Source organism: Trachypithecus francoisi, unplaced genomic scaffold, assembly GCF_009764315.1.
Source record: "Trachypithecus francoisi isolate TF-2019V2 unplaced genomic scaffold, Tfra_2.0 Lachesis_group0, whole genome shotgun sequence".
In the NCBI taxonomy this organism is placed as follows: Eukaryota; Metazoa; Chordata; class Mammalia; order Primates; family Cercopithecidae; genus Trachypithecus; species Trachypithecus francoisi.
The window spans coordinates 17962506-17977182 of NW_022681453.1; the positions used below are offsets into that span (position 1 = coordinate 17962506).

The 14677-nt window shown below is 58.5% G+C and overlaps 1 protein-coding gene across 3 annotated transcripts in view; it reads left to right on the forward strand.

The window, feature by feature from the left end:
* The first annotated feature begins 4284 nt into the window (after positions 1–4284).
* SEMA3F (semaphorin 3F) overlaps positions 4285–14677 on the forward strand; it is a 34848-nt gene continuing 24455 nt past the window's right edge. Inside the window, exons 1-2 of one of the 3 annotated variants that reach the window (XM_033208101.1) lie at positions 4285–5036; positions 8792–8951. In XM_033208101.1, the coding sequence (XP_033063992.1) occupies positions 8840–8951 (112 nt within the window). In that variant the 5' untranslated portion in view covers positions 4285–5036; positions 8792–8839. The remainder of the gene's footprint in view (positions 5037–8791; positions 8952–14677) is intronic. The other 2 variants (XM_033208096.1, XM_033208111.1) reach the window with 2 other exon arrangements.

Sequence of the window (14677 nt, forward strand, 5' to 3'; positions counted from 1 at the left end):
TGCACACGGAACCTCATCCTGGCCCAGGGCCACGGTGAGTCCCCGTGGCCTGCCCCCTCCTGGTGCCGCCTAACCGGCTGCCCCGAGCCCCCTCTCCAGCCCCCTTTCCAACACTCCCCCTCCCTGAGATCCAGTTCCGGGTGGGTGGGGGTTGGGCCAGAGAGCAGGCAGCAGCGCCTGGGGCAGGGGAGATGAGAAAACCAGAAAGCGAGGAAACCTGAGCCAGCGACGCTGGGGCTGGGCGGGCCGGGGCCTGCTCGGCCTGCCAAGCCCGGGGAACAGGTTCCCCCCAAGACTGGGTCAGGGGAGGAGGTGAGGGAGTGCCGGTGTGGCTGTCACCCTAAACCAATGGGGATGGAGGGTCTCTGAGGCCCAGGCCCTCCAAATCCAGCCTTCGTGTGCAGAGGCCAGGAGGGCAGGCCCCAGTGCACCTCCAGGCTTCCCTCTCCCCACCTGATGTGAGCCATGGGGAGGCAGACAACAGGGACCTGCAGCAGGAGGCCAGAGGCTACAGTTCAGTCCCTATGCATCCTGGAAGAGCCAAGAGGAAGAGAAACAGGCACAACCACTGCCAGAAACAAAGTCCAGGCCAGGGTGAAGGGCAGGGTGTATTTGCAGGAGGAAACCTTCAAGGTTTTCCTGCCCGTTGCTGGCACCATCATCCAGGTGGAGCCGGGTCAATGACTCCCCAGTTGTAACCCTCACTTTTGGCTCGACCCCTCACAAGCTCCAGGACCTCAAGACTACAAAGTCCACCCTGATGCTCGGTCAGATTGGGGGACCTCTGTCCTGAATTCACCCAGATCTGAGTGCAGTGTCTCCCAGGTACCTGGGGCCCATCTGGGAAGGAGGAGGAGGCTGCCCCAGGAGGGGATTCCAGAGACGGATTCAGTGCAGGAGCTGGACCTGGCCTAACCATCTATGTCTGCACACACCTCTTCACTTGTGTGACCAGCCTAGCACCAGGGTGGGCCATGGGGGAGGCTGAATGAGACTCAGGCCTGAGATCTGAGTGTCCTACCCGACAGGAGGAAGGTCAGGCCGGCGGGAAGTCAGCCTGGCTGTCTCCCTTCAGATGACCCCACAGGGCATCCTGGGTGGTTCTCAGGTGGAGTTAGAACAGCAGAGTGGCTTCTGGAGAGGATGACAGAAGGATTATGGGTGTCAAGGACAGCACAGGGTTGGGGGCAGCCAGTCCAGAGGAGCTGGGAGTAGGGCAGGGAGCTGACTCCCTGACTCTTGGCTTCTTGGCTGTGTTCCTTCTCCGATTTGGTGCTGCAGGGATTTGCTTTCTTATTCATTTGATAAAGATGCATGGAGTTCCAGAAGCGCCCTGTGGGACTCCAGCATGCATCCAGCTCCTGCGTGCCTATCAGGGTTGCAGGCCCTTGGCTCCGCAGTCTGGCCATCCTCTCCTGGAGCTTTCCCACAGCCACTGAAAATGCCTTCTCCACAGCCTTGTGGCTCCGGGCCTCTCCCCACCTCCCCACCTCCCCACCTCCCCACCTCCCCACCTCCCCACCCCCCACCCTCCCCACCCTCCCCACCTCCCCACCTCCCCACCTCCCCACCTCCCCACCTCCCCACCTCCCCACCTCCCCACCTCCCCACCTCCCCACCTCCCCACCTCCCCACCCTCCTCCCTCTTCCTCAATCAACTGTACAATGGGACAACCAGGCCTGCTTCTCAGCCCAATTGTGAAGCACCTGGGGGTGAATAACTGCAAAACTTGCTGGCATGGAAAGCCTCCCAATCTGGTATCCAGAGCTGGTTTCAAGGGGTCTATGGACCCCTGAAATTGAAGACAAAATTGTGAAAAGCCATGCAATATTCCCCTGATTAATATAATATACCTCGGAGATATGGCAGGTTTGGTTCCAGACCACCACAAAAAACTCACATTGTAATAAAGCAACTCACAAATTTTTTTGGTTTCCCAGTGCATATAAAAGTCATGTTTACACTATACTGTAGTCTGTTAAGTGTGTGATAGCATTATGTCTAAAAAATGTATGCATCTTAATTAAAAAATACTTTATTGCTAAACAATGCTAATGAAGTGAGCATATGCTGTTGGGAAAATGGTGCTGGCAGAAAGACTTGTTCAACACAGAGTTGCCACAAACCTTCAACTGCAAAAAACACAATATCTGCAAAACGCGATAAACCACAATAAAATGAGGTGTGCTGATATGTATATGCACACACAAGCACAAACTATAACAACATATTATAATGATACAAAATGCTCACCCCAGCACTGACACAGAGCAAGGACTCAGTGTGGATTCACTGCTGCAACAACAATTTTTTTTTGTATGATTATTCAGCCCTCTCGAATTGCTTAGGAAGGATTTGGCATTCCACCCTATGTAGTCAGGCTCAATTCTAGTTCTTTGCCCTATTCCTGGCCCACTTCCCTGGTCCACCTGCCATTGAAGGCCTCTGTGTGCTGGACCTATTCTGTGTGTCTGAGTGGAACTTCATGAACAGATCAACTGAGCCTCTTTCCTTCCCAACCCAGTATGCTGGAGTCTCTGGCAAGTCCTGACAGCTCTTCTGTGGCAACCAGCATGATGCTGATGATACTGGGGATGGTGATAGAAGTGGCCAGGCTATAAGGAGACCATGGAGGCTGTGAGAGGATGGAAGGGATGGCATTGGAAGCCATAGAGATGGTGGCCTAAGCTGTATTGGTGATGGTGGTGCAGTGGTGGTGACCTCAGGAGTGACCCCCATACAGATGAGTGGGGATGAGGAGAGATGGATTGTCACAGTGTTTTCAATAAGGTGTGACAAAGGGGAGAGGTGCATGTGCTGTCACAGCAGCTCCATAACCCCAGGCTGGTGTTTGCTCACCTCAAATGCCCTGCCTTTGCTTGGAGCATGAAGAAGCACTCTAAGTCCTGAGTCAGGAGACCCTCAGCAGGATCCCTAGTGCCTCGCTCCACCCTGCACTTGGAGTCAACCAGTCAATGGGTCAGAGGGAGACACGTCTTTTCCTGGAGGTCTTGCTAGCCAGGAAGAGAAGTGGGAGGAGGAAGAGGGCAGAGAGGAGGAGTGAGAAGAAAAAGAGAAAGGAGAAAGAGGGGAAAGAGCAGGAAGAAGGAGGAGGAAGAAGAGAAGGAAATGCATGGGGTGGAGGAAGAGGAAGGAGAGGAGGAGAGGGCAGAGAAGGAAAAATCCGGAAGAAGGGAGGAGAAGGAGGAAAAGGAGGGAGATGGAAAAGAGGGAGAAGAGGAGAGAGGAAGAGGGAGAAGAGAGGGGAGAAGGAAGGAGAGGCAGAGGGAGAAGAGGAGGAGAAAGGAGAGAGGAGAAAGAGGAGGGAACAGAAGACAGAACAGGAAGAGGATGAAGGAGAGAACAAAGGGCCAATGCTCCTGGGGGCCTCCGCAGAGTGCCTGGGGCAGGGCTGAGAAGTAGTCCTGGTGGTGAGGCCATGACCTTGGAAAGTTCAGAGGATCCCTTCCTAGGGTCACAGTAGGCCCTTCTTAGTTGCTGAGCCCTTGGCTCATCACCAGGCCATTTGAAAGCAAGTGTCCCCTTGAGGAGAGAAGGTGCTAGCTAATCTGGCCTCTTTAAAGTCTGGAACTATAAGGAGAGTCTGTGGGAGCTGCTGGCCTGAAATAGGGGCTGGCGATTGAGGTGATCACAGGGAGTCATTGAAGGGCTGGAGAGAGCTGTGTGGCTGGGCTGCCCCTGATCTGGCCTAGGCTAGAGACTGAGCCCGCGGGAAGGTCCGGCAGTGTCAGCCGACCCAGGGGGCTGCACCGCCACCTGCTGAGCAGCCCGTGCAGTCAGGGGTTCTGCGCCTCGGGGCCCACGCACGGGACCAGGGGCGCGCCGGCGGCGAGTGGGAATGGGGGGGGCGCGTAAGGGGGTGCTCAGGTGAGCGCAGGCTCGTTGCTCCCTGGCGAGCCAGCCCTTCTCGCCAGGGAGTTGGGTGCCCGGGTAAACACCAGGCGCGATGTGTGCGGTGTATTCACAGAGAGACAAAGCCAGGGCGGGGCGGGGGCGCCGCCCGCGAAGCGGGGGCGAGGGCGCGGGGTGCAGACTAGCCTCCCCCGGCGCGGGGTGCCCACCGCCTGTGAACCCTGAGCCCGGCCCACGGACAGGTGGAGCGGGGGCGGGGCGGTGGCTGGGCGGGTCCCGCCCCGGGGGTGGGGCTGGGCGGGCCGGGCGGGGCGGGGCTGCGCTATGCAAATATCGCCCACGGGCGGCCAATTGCCGGCGCTCCCCGCGCGGGTCTGAGCGCCCCGTCCCGCCGGCGGCTGCGAGACCAGAGCGAGCGAACGAACCGCGGCCGTCCGGAGAGCCCCGAGCGCAGCGCAGGACCAGGGCACGCCGCGAGGAACCGTGCAGCCCGGCGCGGCCGCCCGGCCGGGGTCCAGCAGCCGGGAAAGCGCAGCGCTTCGAAGCCGAGTGCGCGCCACCGCCCGCGCCCCGCGCTGGGGAATGCGCCCTCGGCGCGCCGGCCAGGGGGCGCCCGCAGCCCGCCCCGTGGGAGGCGGCCCCGAGCGCCCCTGAGTCTTCCCATGGCCCGGGCTGGGGCCCGGGCCCTCGGCTGCTGACGCGCCCGAAGCCCGCGGAACCGGTTAAGCCGCGGCCGCGGCGCCGATCCCGGCTGAGGCGCAGCGGCGAGAGGTCGCTGGCAGGGCCATGGCCCCGGGGGGCCGCTAGCGCGGACCGGCCCAACGGGAGCCGCTCCGTGCCGCCGCCGCCGCCCGGGCGCCCAGGCCCCGCCGCTGCGGAAGAGGTGAGTGCAGCGGGAACCGGGAGGGAGCGGGCAGGCGGCCGGGCCACCCCGCGACCCCTCTGGGACCCGCGGCACTGCAACTCCGCAGAAGTGTCCGGGGAGCTGGGCTCGTGGAGCCGGGGGGCTGCCCGCGGACATAGGGGCGACAAGGCTGGGGTGGGATTCTTACCTGTCCTGGCGGCCCGGACCCCTTACCTACGGGGCGGCGTATGGATGTGTAGATGATGTGGCCTGCGGGGTCACCAATGTGCAAAGCAACTTTTTCCTGCAAGGTTCTGGGTGGGTGCTTTCATACACCCCCACCTTCACGCTTCTGGAGCGGGAGTTCCGATCCCCCTTCGCCTGCCTCAGCTCTCTCTCCCATTAACGCCTGAGGCAGCGCTCTTCCCCATTGGTGCGCCTGCTCTACCTCAGTGTCTCTACTTGAGGACTGGTCAGCCCGAAGGGAAGCGCTATACTGGCAGTCCCCACGTGGGGGGTCTCCCAGATCAGCAGGGTGGGAGGACCGCCAGTCCTGAGGCATTTCTCCCAGCATTGTGCCAGCCCCTTGACTGCCAGCTGCCACCTTGGGTTTGCTTTTACAGCAGAGTACTGCCTGGATTAGGGGCACGGCTGTATGTAGGGTGTAGGTGAGCTTGGAGAGCCTGCGGTCAATTCCTAGTTTGAACCAGGGGTCCCAGTGGTGAAGTGGGCAGGGGATGGTGGGGGCTTGGTGGGCTTGCCCCAGCAGATGGGACAGGAGGGTATCGAAGTGGCCTAGGAATGAGGCAGTGCTGGCAGGAGTTGGCTGGAGCTGGGGCTGGGGGCCCCACTAGATAAATAACTCCTAATTATTGAGATAGCTGTGTTTTGCCACCAGAACATTACTGCTTGGGGGAGGTAAGGGACACTCCAACCAAAGACACCAGTATGTCCACCCTGAAGCTGGGCCAGGTTGGGGACCTCTGTCCTCCTGAATTCACCCAGATAGTCTCCCAGTAGTTGTTATCCTAGTTGCAGAGAAGGGAAAACTGCACCCAGGGGTTGGGAGCCTCATCTCAGCCCAGGGGGTTGAGGCCTCTTCCCAGGCTACCCAGGGGGTGTGCCAGGACCCCATAGGGTATAGTGTCTAGGCAGGCGGGGGCACAGGCACGCCTACTCCTGCTGCTCCCCCTCAGCTCCGAAGGAGCCAGGCCCGGAAGTGGGGAGGTGGGGGCCGGAGAGAAAGCAGGGGCCAGAGAGAAGGCGGCAGCCCAGCCTCAGCCACTCTCTGCTCAGCATACCTTGGGGGGAGGATGGAGCCAGGCTCAGGTGACCTTGACTGGGAAACCCTGGCCACAAAAGGGGGGTTTCAGTCCCAGCTATGCTGGGGTGGCTCTGCTTCCTGGTCCTTGAGGTGTTGGGGGATGGGGAAGCTGAGGAGCCAAGAAGGAGATAGAGCTCTTGTTGAAGGGGGGGAGGGAATCTGAGGGGCTGGGTAGTGGGTGGGGTGCTGTTGATAATCTCCTCATGTTCCCCCACGGACCCTGTTCCTGCCTCCCTTCCATCCAGGCAGTCCTCAGCTCGGAGGAGCCAACCTCCCTTCCTGGAGGCAGGCTGTCCACCCCCACCCCCAACTCCAAGCCTGGGTGGTCTGGATCCGGCTGGACAGTTTGACCACCTGGCCCCCTGTCCCGCCCCAAGTGCCACCGGACTCCTTCCTCTGGCCGCCTCTTCCCTGCACCCCTTGCCAGCCCCAGCTCCACGTTTCTTTGTTCAAGCGTCTCTCCTCTGTCCCTCCCTCTCTCCTCCCTCTCTCCTCCTCCCTCCCGCCTGCCTCCCTCCCTTGCTCCCTCCCACCAGCTTTTTTCCCTCCTTCCCTGCTTTCCTCCTGGTGGGCTCCCAGGTGGCGGTGGCTGTTCCTCCTCTGTCCACTGGCCTGGGCTTGGTGTGACTTGGGGGCTTTTCTGGGACTGGGGCTGGATGACAGGCATCTCGGGACTGGCAGAGGGGAAGGCACTGTGGGAATGCCCTCCCTTTCCCTCTCTGTCCTTCTTCTCCTTTTCTTCCTTCCCTCTCCTTCTTTCCCCCACCTGCCAGGCTGCCCAAGAGGGGGGCTGGACTTGAGACTGAGGCCCCAGCAGACTTGAGCACCCCCCCCCATTCACTTCTTTAAAGGGCCAAAGCATTTGGATGGGAAGTCCCTGTAGGGACCCAGTAGAAAGACTCCCCACCTATCTGAACACGTTGGGTGACTCCAATCCTGTCCTTGGTGGCACTGACTTTGTCACCATGAACATGGATGCAGGAAAAAATGAGGTCATGGGGAGGGGGGAGGCGGGAGGCAGGTTGACACAAGCCCAGGATACATAGTATCGAAGCTCTCTGAGGGACTCAGACAGCATCTTGCACCAGGACGGTATCTCCCAGCTCCCCTGAGCCCCACCCCACTAGCAGGTCAAGTTCTTGAGCAAACTCATGCTTGTAAGGACGTGTGTGGGCCTGCAAGTGTGAATGTGTGCATATCCACAACTGTTATCAGGGCCTCCCAGGTGCACCTTGAGGGTGACGGTGGCTGCACAGCCATTTCTCCCACCTGCCCCCACTTCTCAGATCCTGCCATTCAGTTAGCACTAGCTTTGTGCCTCCCAGACCTGGGGAGAGGCTGGTTCTGATTCCCCCGTCCCCCAGTCAGCCTCCCCAGGAGGGAGCATATGTGATGGGGGATCTGGAAGGACCATGAGCGGCGTGCCAGGCCCTCAGGAGAGAACGTACACATAGAGGGCACTGCATAAGGAGTGGGCCAAGAGGCTGAAGCTGCACTTCCTGTCTGAGCAGCCATGAGTGGTTTGCCTTGGCAGGAGAGGCAAGGGCAGGGGGAGGTGGGTCTAGGGATGTCATCAGGGTCTGATGAGTGGGGCCTAAGAGTCAGACTGGAGCCTGGGCCTTGCCTCAGCGTTGAGCAGCTATGGCAGCGGAGTCCCAGGCCATAGTACTGCCAACTCCCATCCCAGCATCCTAGAGATGGGCCTGGGGTCCTGCCTGCCATGGAAGAAGGGAGTACACAGGGTAGATCTGGGGGATGGGGCCCATGTTTTCAGTCTGGATGCCCCCACCCGCAGTGCATCCGGTTGGGGGGGATGGTAGGAGTTGGCGCTGGTTTGTGCCGGGAGGGAGCAATATGTTCTGACAACTGGTGCTGGGCTGCGTTTACCCAACAGCCAGCCTGCCTGGGGAGACAATATTTGAAAAACAGTATTGCAACTTGGACCTGCTGGGGCTGTGGGAGATTCTGAAGGGGGCAATGCCGCTGGCCCAGATCTAGCCCCAGGCCCACTGGCCATCCTGTCTTCCCTTCTTTGCCCTCTAGAGGCGGAGCTGGAAGTTTTCCCTGGCAGGAAGTCCTTCTGCCTGTCTGACCTGGGTCTCTCCTGCTTTGATTTTAGTAAAAGTGGACTCTGCCATTCTCTGCCTTTCCTTTTCTGACTGGTGCTCCCTCTCTTCCATCTTAGGCTGTCCACATGTGTTTCATTCCCCCTTCATTCCCCCACTCTCTCCTGTGCCTCCCCTCTACTGCAATAATCAGGTCCAGGTTTCTCTGTACTGGGAGAAGACCTGTGGCTGGAGCAGGCAGGGATGCACCCCATCTGTTCCCCCATTCCTCCAGGTGGGAGGGAGAAGGAGTAACCCACTTTATTGGGCGTGGATGCAGGGGAGAAAGGAGAAAGCATGCTGGGAGCTGGAAAGAGCACTAAGATCACCTGGTTGGGCTGGGCCCTGTGAATGGAATTCAGCATGCTATGAGGGATAGGGTTTGAGTCTCTAGCAGCCCCCATCAGTTCTGGGGACCCCAGGCTGGGGCCCATTGGTACTATCTCCCCAGACAAAGGCAGGACAAACAACGCATATGAGGTGTGCACACAGGGGCATTCATGGCCCCAGGCTGGGGGTGGAAGCGTGGAGGTACCCATCAACCTCTTTGTTCACCTTGGATAGAAAATGAACAAGGGAAATGTTGGTAGGGTCAGACTCCCCCGTCTGCCTCACACATTCCAATCTTTTTTTCCCCTTCCCAGGTGTCTAGAGAGTGGAGCCTGCCTCCTGGGCCCTAGGCCCCTCCCACAATGCTTGTCGCCGGTCTTCTTCTCTGGGCTTGCCTACTGACTGGGGCCTGGCCAGCCTTCCCCACCCAGGACCACTTCCCAGCCACACCCCGGGTCCGGCTCTCATTCAAAGGTAAGAAGCTGTTTTGTTCTTCCCCAGAAATCATCCTCTCTTCACAATAGCGCTTGGCTCCTCTGCACACGAGAGAGAGGGTGGGTCAGGACAAAACCAGGACAAATTGTACAGCCATATAGGTTGTGGGGGAGAAGGGGGACTAGGGAGGTGGTGACTTGCTGAGAAAGGCTGGAGAACTGACCCACTTAGACACTTAGCAAAAGAGTCCAGAGTCTGGGCATCTTCCAGAGTCAGACTGTGGGTTCCTGAGCTGGGTGGCCTGGGGTCTGTAGGGCATGTCTCTCTGTATGATAATCGGAGAGGTGGCAATGTCACTCCTTCCAAACTTGTGTCTGCTGCGGCCCCTCCTTGCCACTGCTATGCATCTGGTCCTGCCCTGAGCAGCCCCTGGGGTGGAAGGACAGGCAGCTGGGCAGACACTGGAGTCTCTGGAAGAGCAGGACCTGCTCTCTTGGGGTGTGGATGCTCGAGGAGCCTTCCTATGGTCTCCAAGTTGGAAGGGTTCCTAGAATCTGGGAGGGGACTGTTGGCTGTGACTGGCAGGGAGGCCACCGGTGGGTTCAGGCAGAGCATGTGCTACTGTTAGGGCCTGAGCTCCTGAGCTCCAGTGAGCACTTTGATGAGAAGTCACAGGGAGGTTTCAGTGATGGGCTGGGGTCTGCAGAGTGAGAGGCTGGTCGCCCGCTCCATCACCATTGCACTTAACCCACTGGGCAGGTGCATGCACACGGTACACACATGGGTGTACAGATGGCTCACTTGAGAGCCACTTCCTCAAGGGTGTGTGTCGTCTGAAGAGTCTACCCTGGGCCCAGGGTGAGGGGCAGTGGCCATGCTGGGGCCTAGGGGACCTGGGGTCATTGGGAGTTCTCAGCCTTGGCCCTCCTCTGGCCAGAGGTAACTTCATCCAGCCGCCTGCCCTGGGTGGGGTCGACTCAGCCCTGGCTGGCCAGATTTCCGGGCAGCCATATTGGGGTGAAAGGCTGTGGTGACCTTTCCTTCCTTGGGCTTGGCGGAGGCCCAGCCTCCACCTCACCATGTCCCCCAGCAGGGCCCCTCCCCTGGCCTCGTCCCACCCTGGCCCTTGACGGGAGGAGTGGGGGAGTAAGCTGCTTATCATCCCTCTTCCCAGTCACCAGCTCCTGGAATTTCTGAGGCTGTGCCTGGAAGGAGTCCCCTGCAGGGCCTGAGAAATGGGCCGAGAAGAGTTAATTTGTTTGGGCTGAAAAGCAGCCCCCTTCTCCGCCCCAGGAAGGTGAGATATTTATCTGCTGATACCTCCACCCTTCCCTGGTGGAATTCTTCAGAGCAGATTAATAAATCTTGAAGGGGCCAGTTCCCCCGACCCCCTCCCTGGCCCAGGGTCTGGCAGTGGGAGTAGAGTGTCTCCTCCCCCAATAGTGGAAGGGAGTGGTGGCTTGGTCTTCACACCCCCGGGACCTTGCGTCCACTCTGGGTGTTGTTTTTGTCATCATGCATGCAAGCAAGCAGGAGGGACAAGACAGAGAGAGGTCTTCCGCATGCTCCTTCTAAGCCTCCCTGGACCTCCAGGGGCAAAGGCTTTTGTTCCTGTTTGCCAAAGAGAGAAACTGAGGCTCAGGCAAGGGCTGGGTCAAGGTCAGGCAAGAGGCAGAGGCAAAGCCAGAAATAGAACCCTGGTGTCCTGGCCTTGCCGGTGCCCACATTGCGCTGGGTCGATTCCCTCTCAATTAGCTCTGAAGCCGACACCCGCAGTGACTAAAAGCTGAGCTCGCTGGCAGCCAGCCTGGGTGCTGCCTGTCGTGGCTGCCTGAGGTGGGGCTGCAGCATGCCTGGGGCCACCCATCCCAGGGCCCCTGTGCCTTTGCACAGGCAGGTTCCCCTGCCCTGAATAACCTTCCCTGTTCCCACCTGGCCTCGTGTCCTAATTTTGTGCTTAGATGTCACTTCCTACTGTATGGCAGGCCCTGTGCTGAGTGCTGGGGACTCTGTGGTGAACAAGATGGGGTGCTCACAGTCAAGCTGTAAGAAAAAGCAATGGACACCCAGTTTGCAGGGCCACCTAGGAGCCCAGCACCTGCTGTGTACCAGGCCCTGTGTATCCCCACACACTGGGTGGTCTCAGCCTGGTTATGCACACATGAAGTGGCCCTCAGTGAGGAGCAGGCCCTCACCAAGTGTGTGTGGAGTGAGAATGGAGACCAACACTTCAAGAAATGGCTTCCACCATCTTCCTCCCAGGGTACACGTGGGTGGCACAGAGAAGGTTACTCTCAGAAGCACTTCTGGTCACTGTGGCTCCATGTCATAGTTATTTCATCTGTGCCTTGGATAGACACGGCAGTTGACACCCCAGGCCTCAGGAGCTCAGGCTGGGCACTCCCTGCCCTGCCCTGGGTCGTGCTGCAGTGGGGAGGTGCCAGTTCCCGCCTGGGTAGGGCTGGACCCTCCAAACTGGAGGTGCTGGCATAAGGGGCCATACTGCCCAGGGTAGATAAAGGAACAAAGGCAGGAACTGGGCCAGGCTTGGGTTTGCTGCCCGCCCATCCGCCGGGGCACCCCAGCCAGGTCTAGAGCCAGGAGGGTGTGAGGGTCAAGCAGCCCAGGGTTCCCTCAGATTAGGGGCCTCCTATGGCCCAGCTTCTGGGTTTCAGCAGCACAGCCAAGATCAGGCAAAAGTGAGGGTCAAATGGAAAAGATTTCCAGGAGCAGGTGAGGGGTTTGTTCATTCCTCACTCTTGAGAGAGTGGAGCCTGGGCTGAAAGCCTGGACAGACCCTCCCTCCTTCACCCATCCATGCCTGGGCCTGGAGTCCCCTTCACCCCAGAATCACTACCAGGTCTTAGAGAAAAAGCTCTTCCTTCCGCCACCCTGAGATGACCCAGGCTCTGGGGCACCACCTCCTTCTGTGGCAGCAGCAGGGAGGTGTGAGGGCCCTGCCAGGCCCTTTGTTCAGCCTGGGGAGTGTTTACTTTTTCCCAGGAAGCTACCCCACGACACACTGCTGCTGCCTGGGCTGGGTTTGGCCAGGGATTGGGGCCAAGAGATGCTTGGTGGGGTAGAAGGACCCTGTGATGACAAGAGATGGTTGTGCTGCTAGGGAAGCTGAGGCAGGAGTAGGGAGAGGGAGCAGAAGGTCACCCTGCCAGGGGAGGTCAGGAAAGATGAACATAATCGAAATAGTAGTAGGAGCCCATGAGGATAACCAAGCAATGGTCCCTCCAAGGCCTGAGGAGGGTCTGCCTAGGTTTCCTGTGAGGAAGGAGGCTTGCGGGGGCCGAGCAGCTTCCCAGGTCACTCAGGAGCAGGACTGAGATGGAGCCTGGCTCTGCCTGATGCCTGAGTCTGTCCCAGGACTGAGAGTGGAGGGCAGGGATGGTGGTGGTGCTGGAGGCACAGACCCTTCGCATGAGCTAAGAACAAGGAAGATTCCAGTATTCTGCAGTTCTGGTTTAGCCTTCCTAGCCTTGTTTCCCAAAGAAAGGGCTGGGGTTGCATTGGGCAGGCTCCCCATGCCCTCTGTCTGCTGAAGCAACAGAATTGGGGTTTGCTTATTTCCAGCCTATAAATCCAGCCCTCCATCACTCCAGCCCTTCCACTGAGCAGGGTCCCTAGCAAAGCCTCTCATGTCAGAGATGGGAACATCAGGGCCTAAGAGAGGAAAGGGCTCGTGTTCCAGAGCAGCCTGGAGTTTGGGCCCTCTGGGCCAATGGTCCAGAACAGTGCCACTGCTCACATCGTTTGCATGTGGCATCAGAGGACCAAGGTTGTCAGGTTTGGAGATGATGAGATTAGAGATTAGGAAGGGTCACAGCCCATTGACTTCCGCTCAGGAGTTCGTGTGAGTTGAGGTGCCTCTAGCAAGCCTTGATGGGGCCTTAGCCCTCAGTCCTGGTGCAGGAGTAGGGGTGGGGCTGGAGAGCTAGAGGATCTGCTCTTGTCCCCCAGGGGCTCCTTGGCCAGCCAGAGCAAGGCATGGGTTTTGGTGGGGGAGGAGGGGGAGGAGGCCCAGGAGCTTTGAAGCCAATGTGGCACCAGGGAGCTGGGTGGGAGTCAGGAGGCTCTGGCAGCTACAGTGGGGGTTGGAGCTCACAAGCCAGGGATGGTGGGTGTTCCAGGATGATGAGGAAGGAAGACTCAAAGCATGAACTTGAGCCCAGATCCCTTGAGCCCAGATCCCTTGAGCCCAGATCTGGAGTTTCAGTTTTCTGGAAATGGGAGCTGCCTTACTCCTGAGAGATTTGGAAGTAGCGGCTTTGGAGTTGGGAGGTCCTGGAAGCTGCCCATCCCCCAACTGGCGAGGAATTGGTCTTTGGAGAGAATGGAGATAGGGTCCTTGTGCTTGCCTGAGAACCTGCCTGACGCCCAGCCTGGGTCAGCCAGGCCAGGGGCTGGGGCTTTCAGATGTGGCCTTCCAGATCCAGTGGAGCTTCAGATTGGACCGCCACTGGCTGGGCCTCCACAGCACAGGCCTTGTCTCTGGTTCCCTGGCATGATGCCTGCCCCTCCCTCCCTGGCTCCAGCTTCCCTTGGCACTAAGCGAGGAGCTGGTGCATGCTCAAGGAGTAAATCATGTTCCTTGGCAGCCCCCGCTGCTTCATAATCGTAAAGAATTTAAAGAGAAACCGCCAAGATAAAAATCTCACCCCAGCCCATAAAGGCATCTTTCACCCTGCAGCTTGGGAGACAGAACCTCAGAGTGGGCTCTTGGCTGTCTGCACCTGTGTGTATGCACCTCCGGCCCCTTGACCCCTCCAGAGGTGCTAATAGCTCAGAAGGTGGCTTTAGGGCCATGGGTACCTGGTCCTTGACTCCTGGGAGACCTCCATCTCCTCACTCAGGAGAGTGGGGTGCTTAAATTTGGTGTAATGCAGAAGTGGTGGTGGTCGTGGTTGAGCTGGCTGGTCTTAAAGGCAAAACCCAGTTCTACCAGTGTTAGCTGTGTAAGTTCAGCCAAGTGGCTTAGCCTCTCTGAGCCCTGGTTTCTCCTGTGTAAGGTGGGAATGGCAGTGGCCCTGTGGAAGCAGCATCATGAGGGCTCAGACTGTCTTGCTTGCATCCTGGCCGCTGGTAGACCTTGCTAGGTCAACGTCATTCCGTGTTCCCACTGCCTTTTCTGGAAAATGGGAGTAAGAACAATACTGGCCTCATTGTGTTGTCAGGAGGATTAGCTGTGTGAGTATGGTCACTGTGGAAGAAATCTCAGTCACCAGGAGCGATCCTGAGGCTGGTAGGCAGGTGAGGGCAGGTCCAGGGGCATGCCCCAAGGAGTCCTGAACTACCTCACCCCTTCCTCCAGAATTCTAACTTTTGGTAAGGGAGATGGTATTTGGAAATGATTCCAGGAAGGACCCTGAGCCCTGTGGGGTGGGTAGAGTAGGGTCAGGAGGAGGAAAATTCCTACGATGGGTATCTGGGCAGGCTTCATGGAGGAGGCTGCATCTCGAGCAGGGGAGGGGAGGTTGTGGGGGAGGGAAGAACCGGAGCACAGGGAGGGTGCATGTGGTGCAGCACCTGGGGAAGAGGACAGATGCTAGATGCAGTCTTGCTTTTGGGACAAAGATGTGGAGTTATACTTTCTGTTTCTGGTGTTTACGTTCTTTTTCCTCATGGCAGAGGTACTAAATATGTATTGTGGAAAAATTCCAGTGATATGGATGCATTTGGCGGGAGTGAGGCCTTGGAAGTAGCTCCCTAGAGACTGGCTCCAAGGCCTGGTTGGGGTGCACAGCTGGCTGCAATAA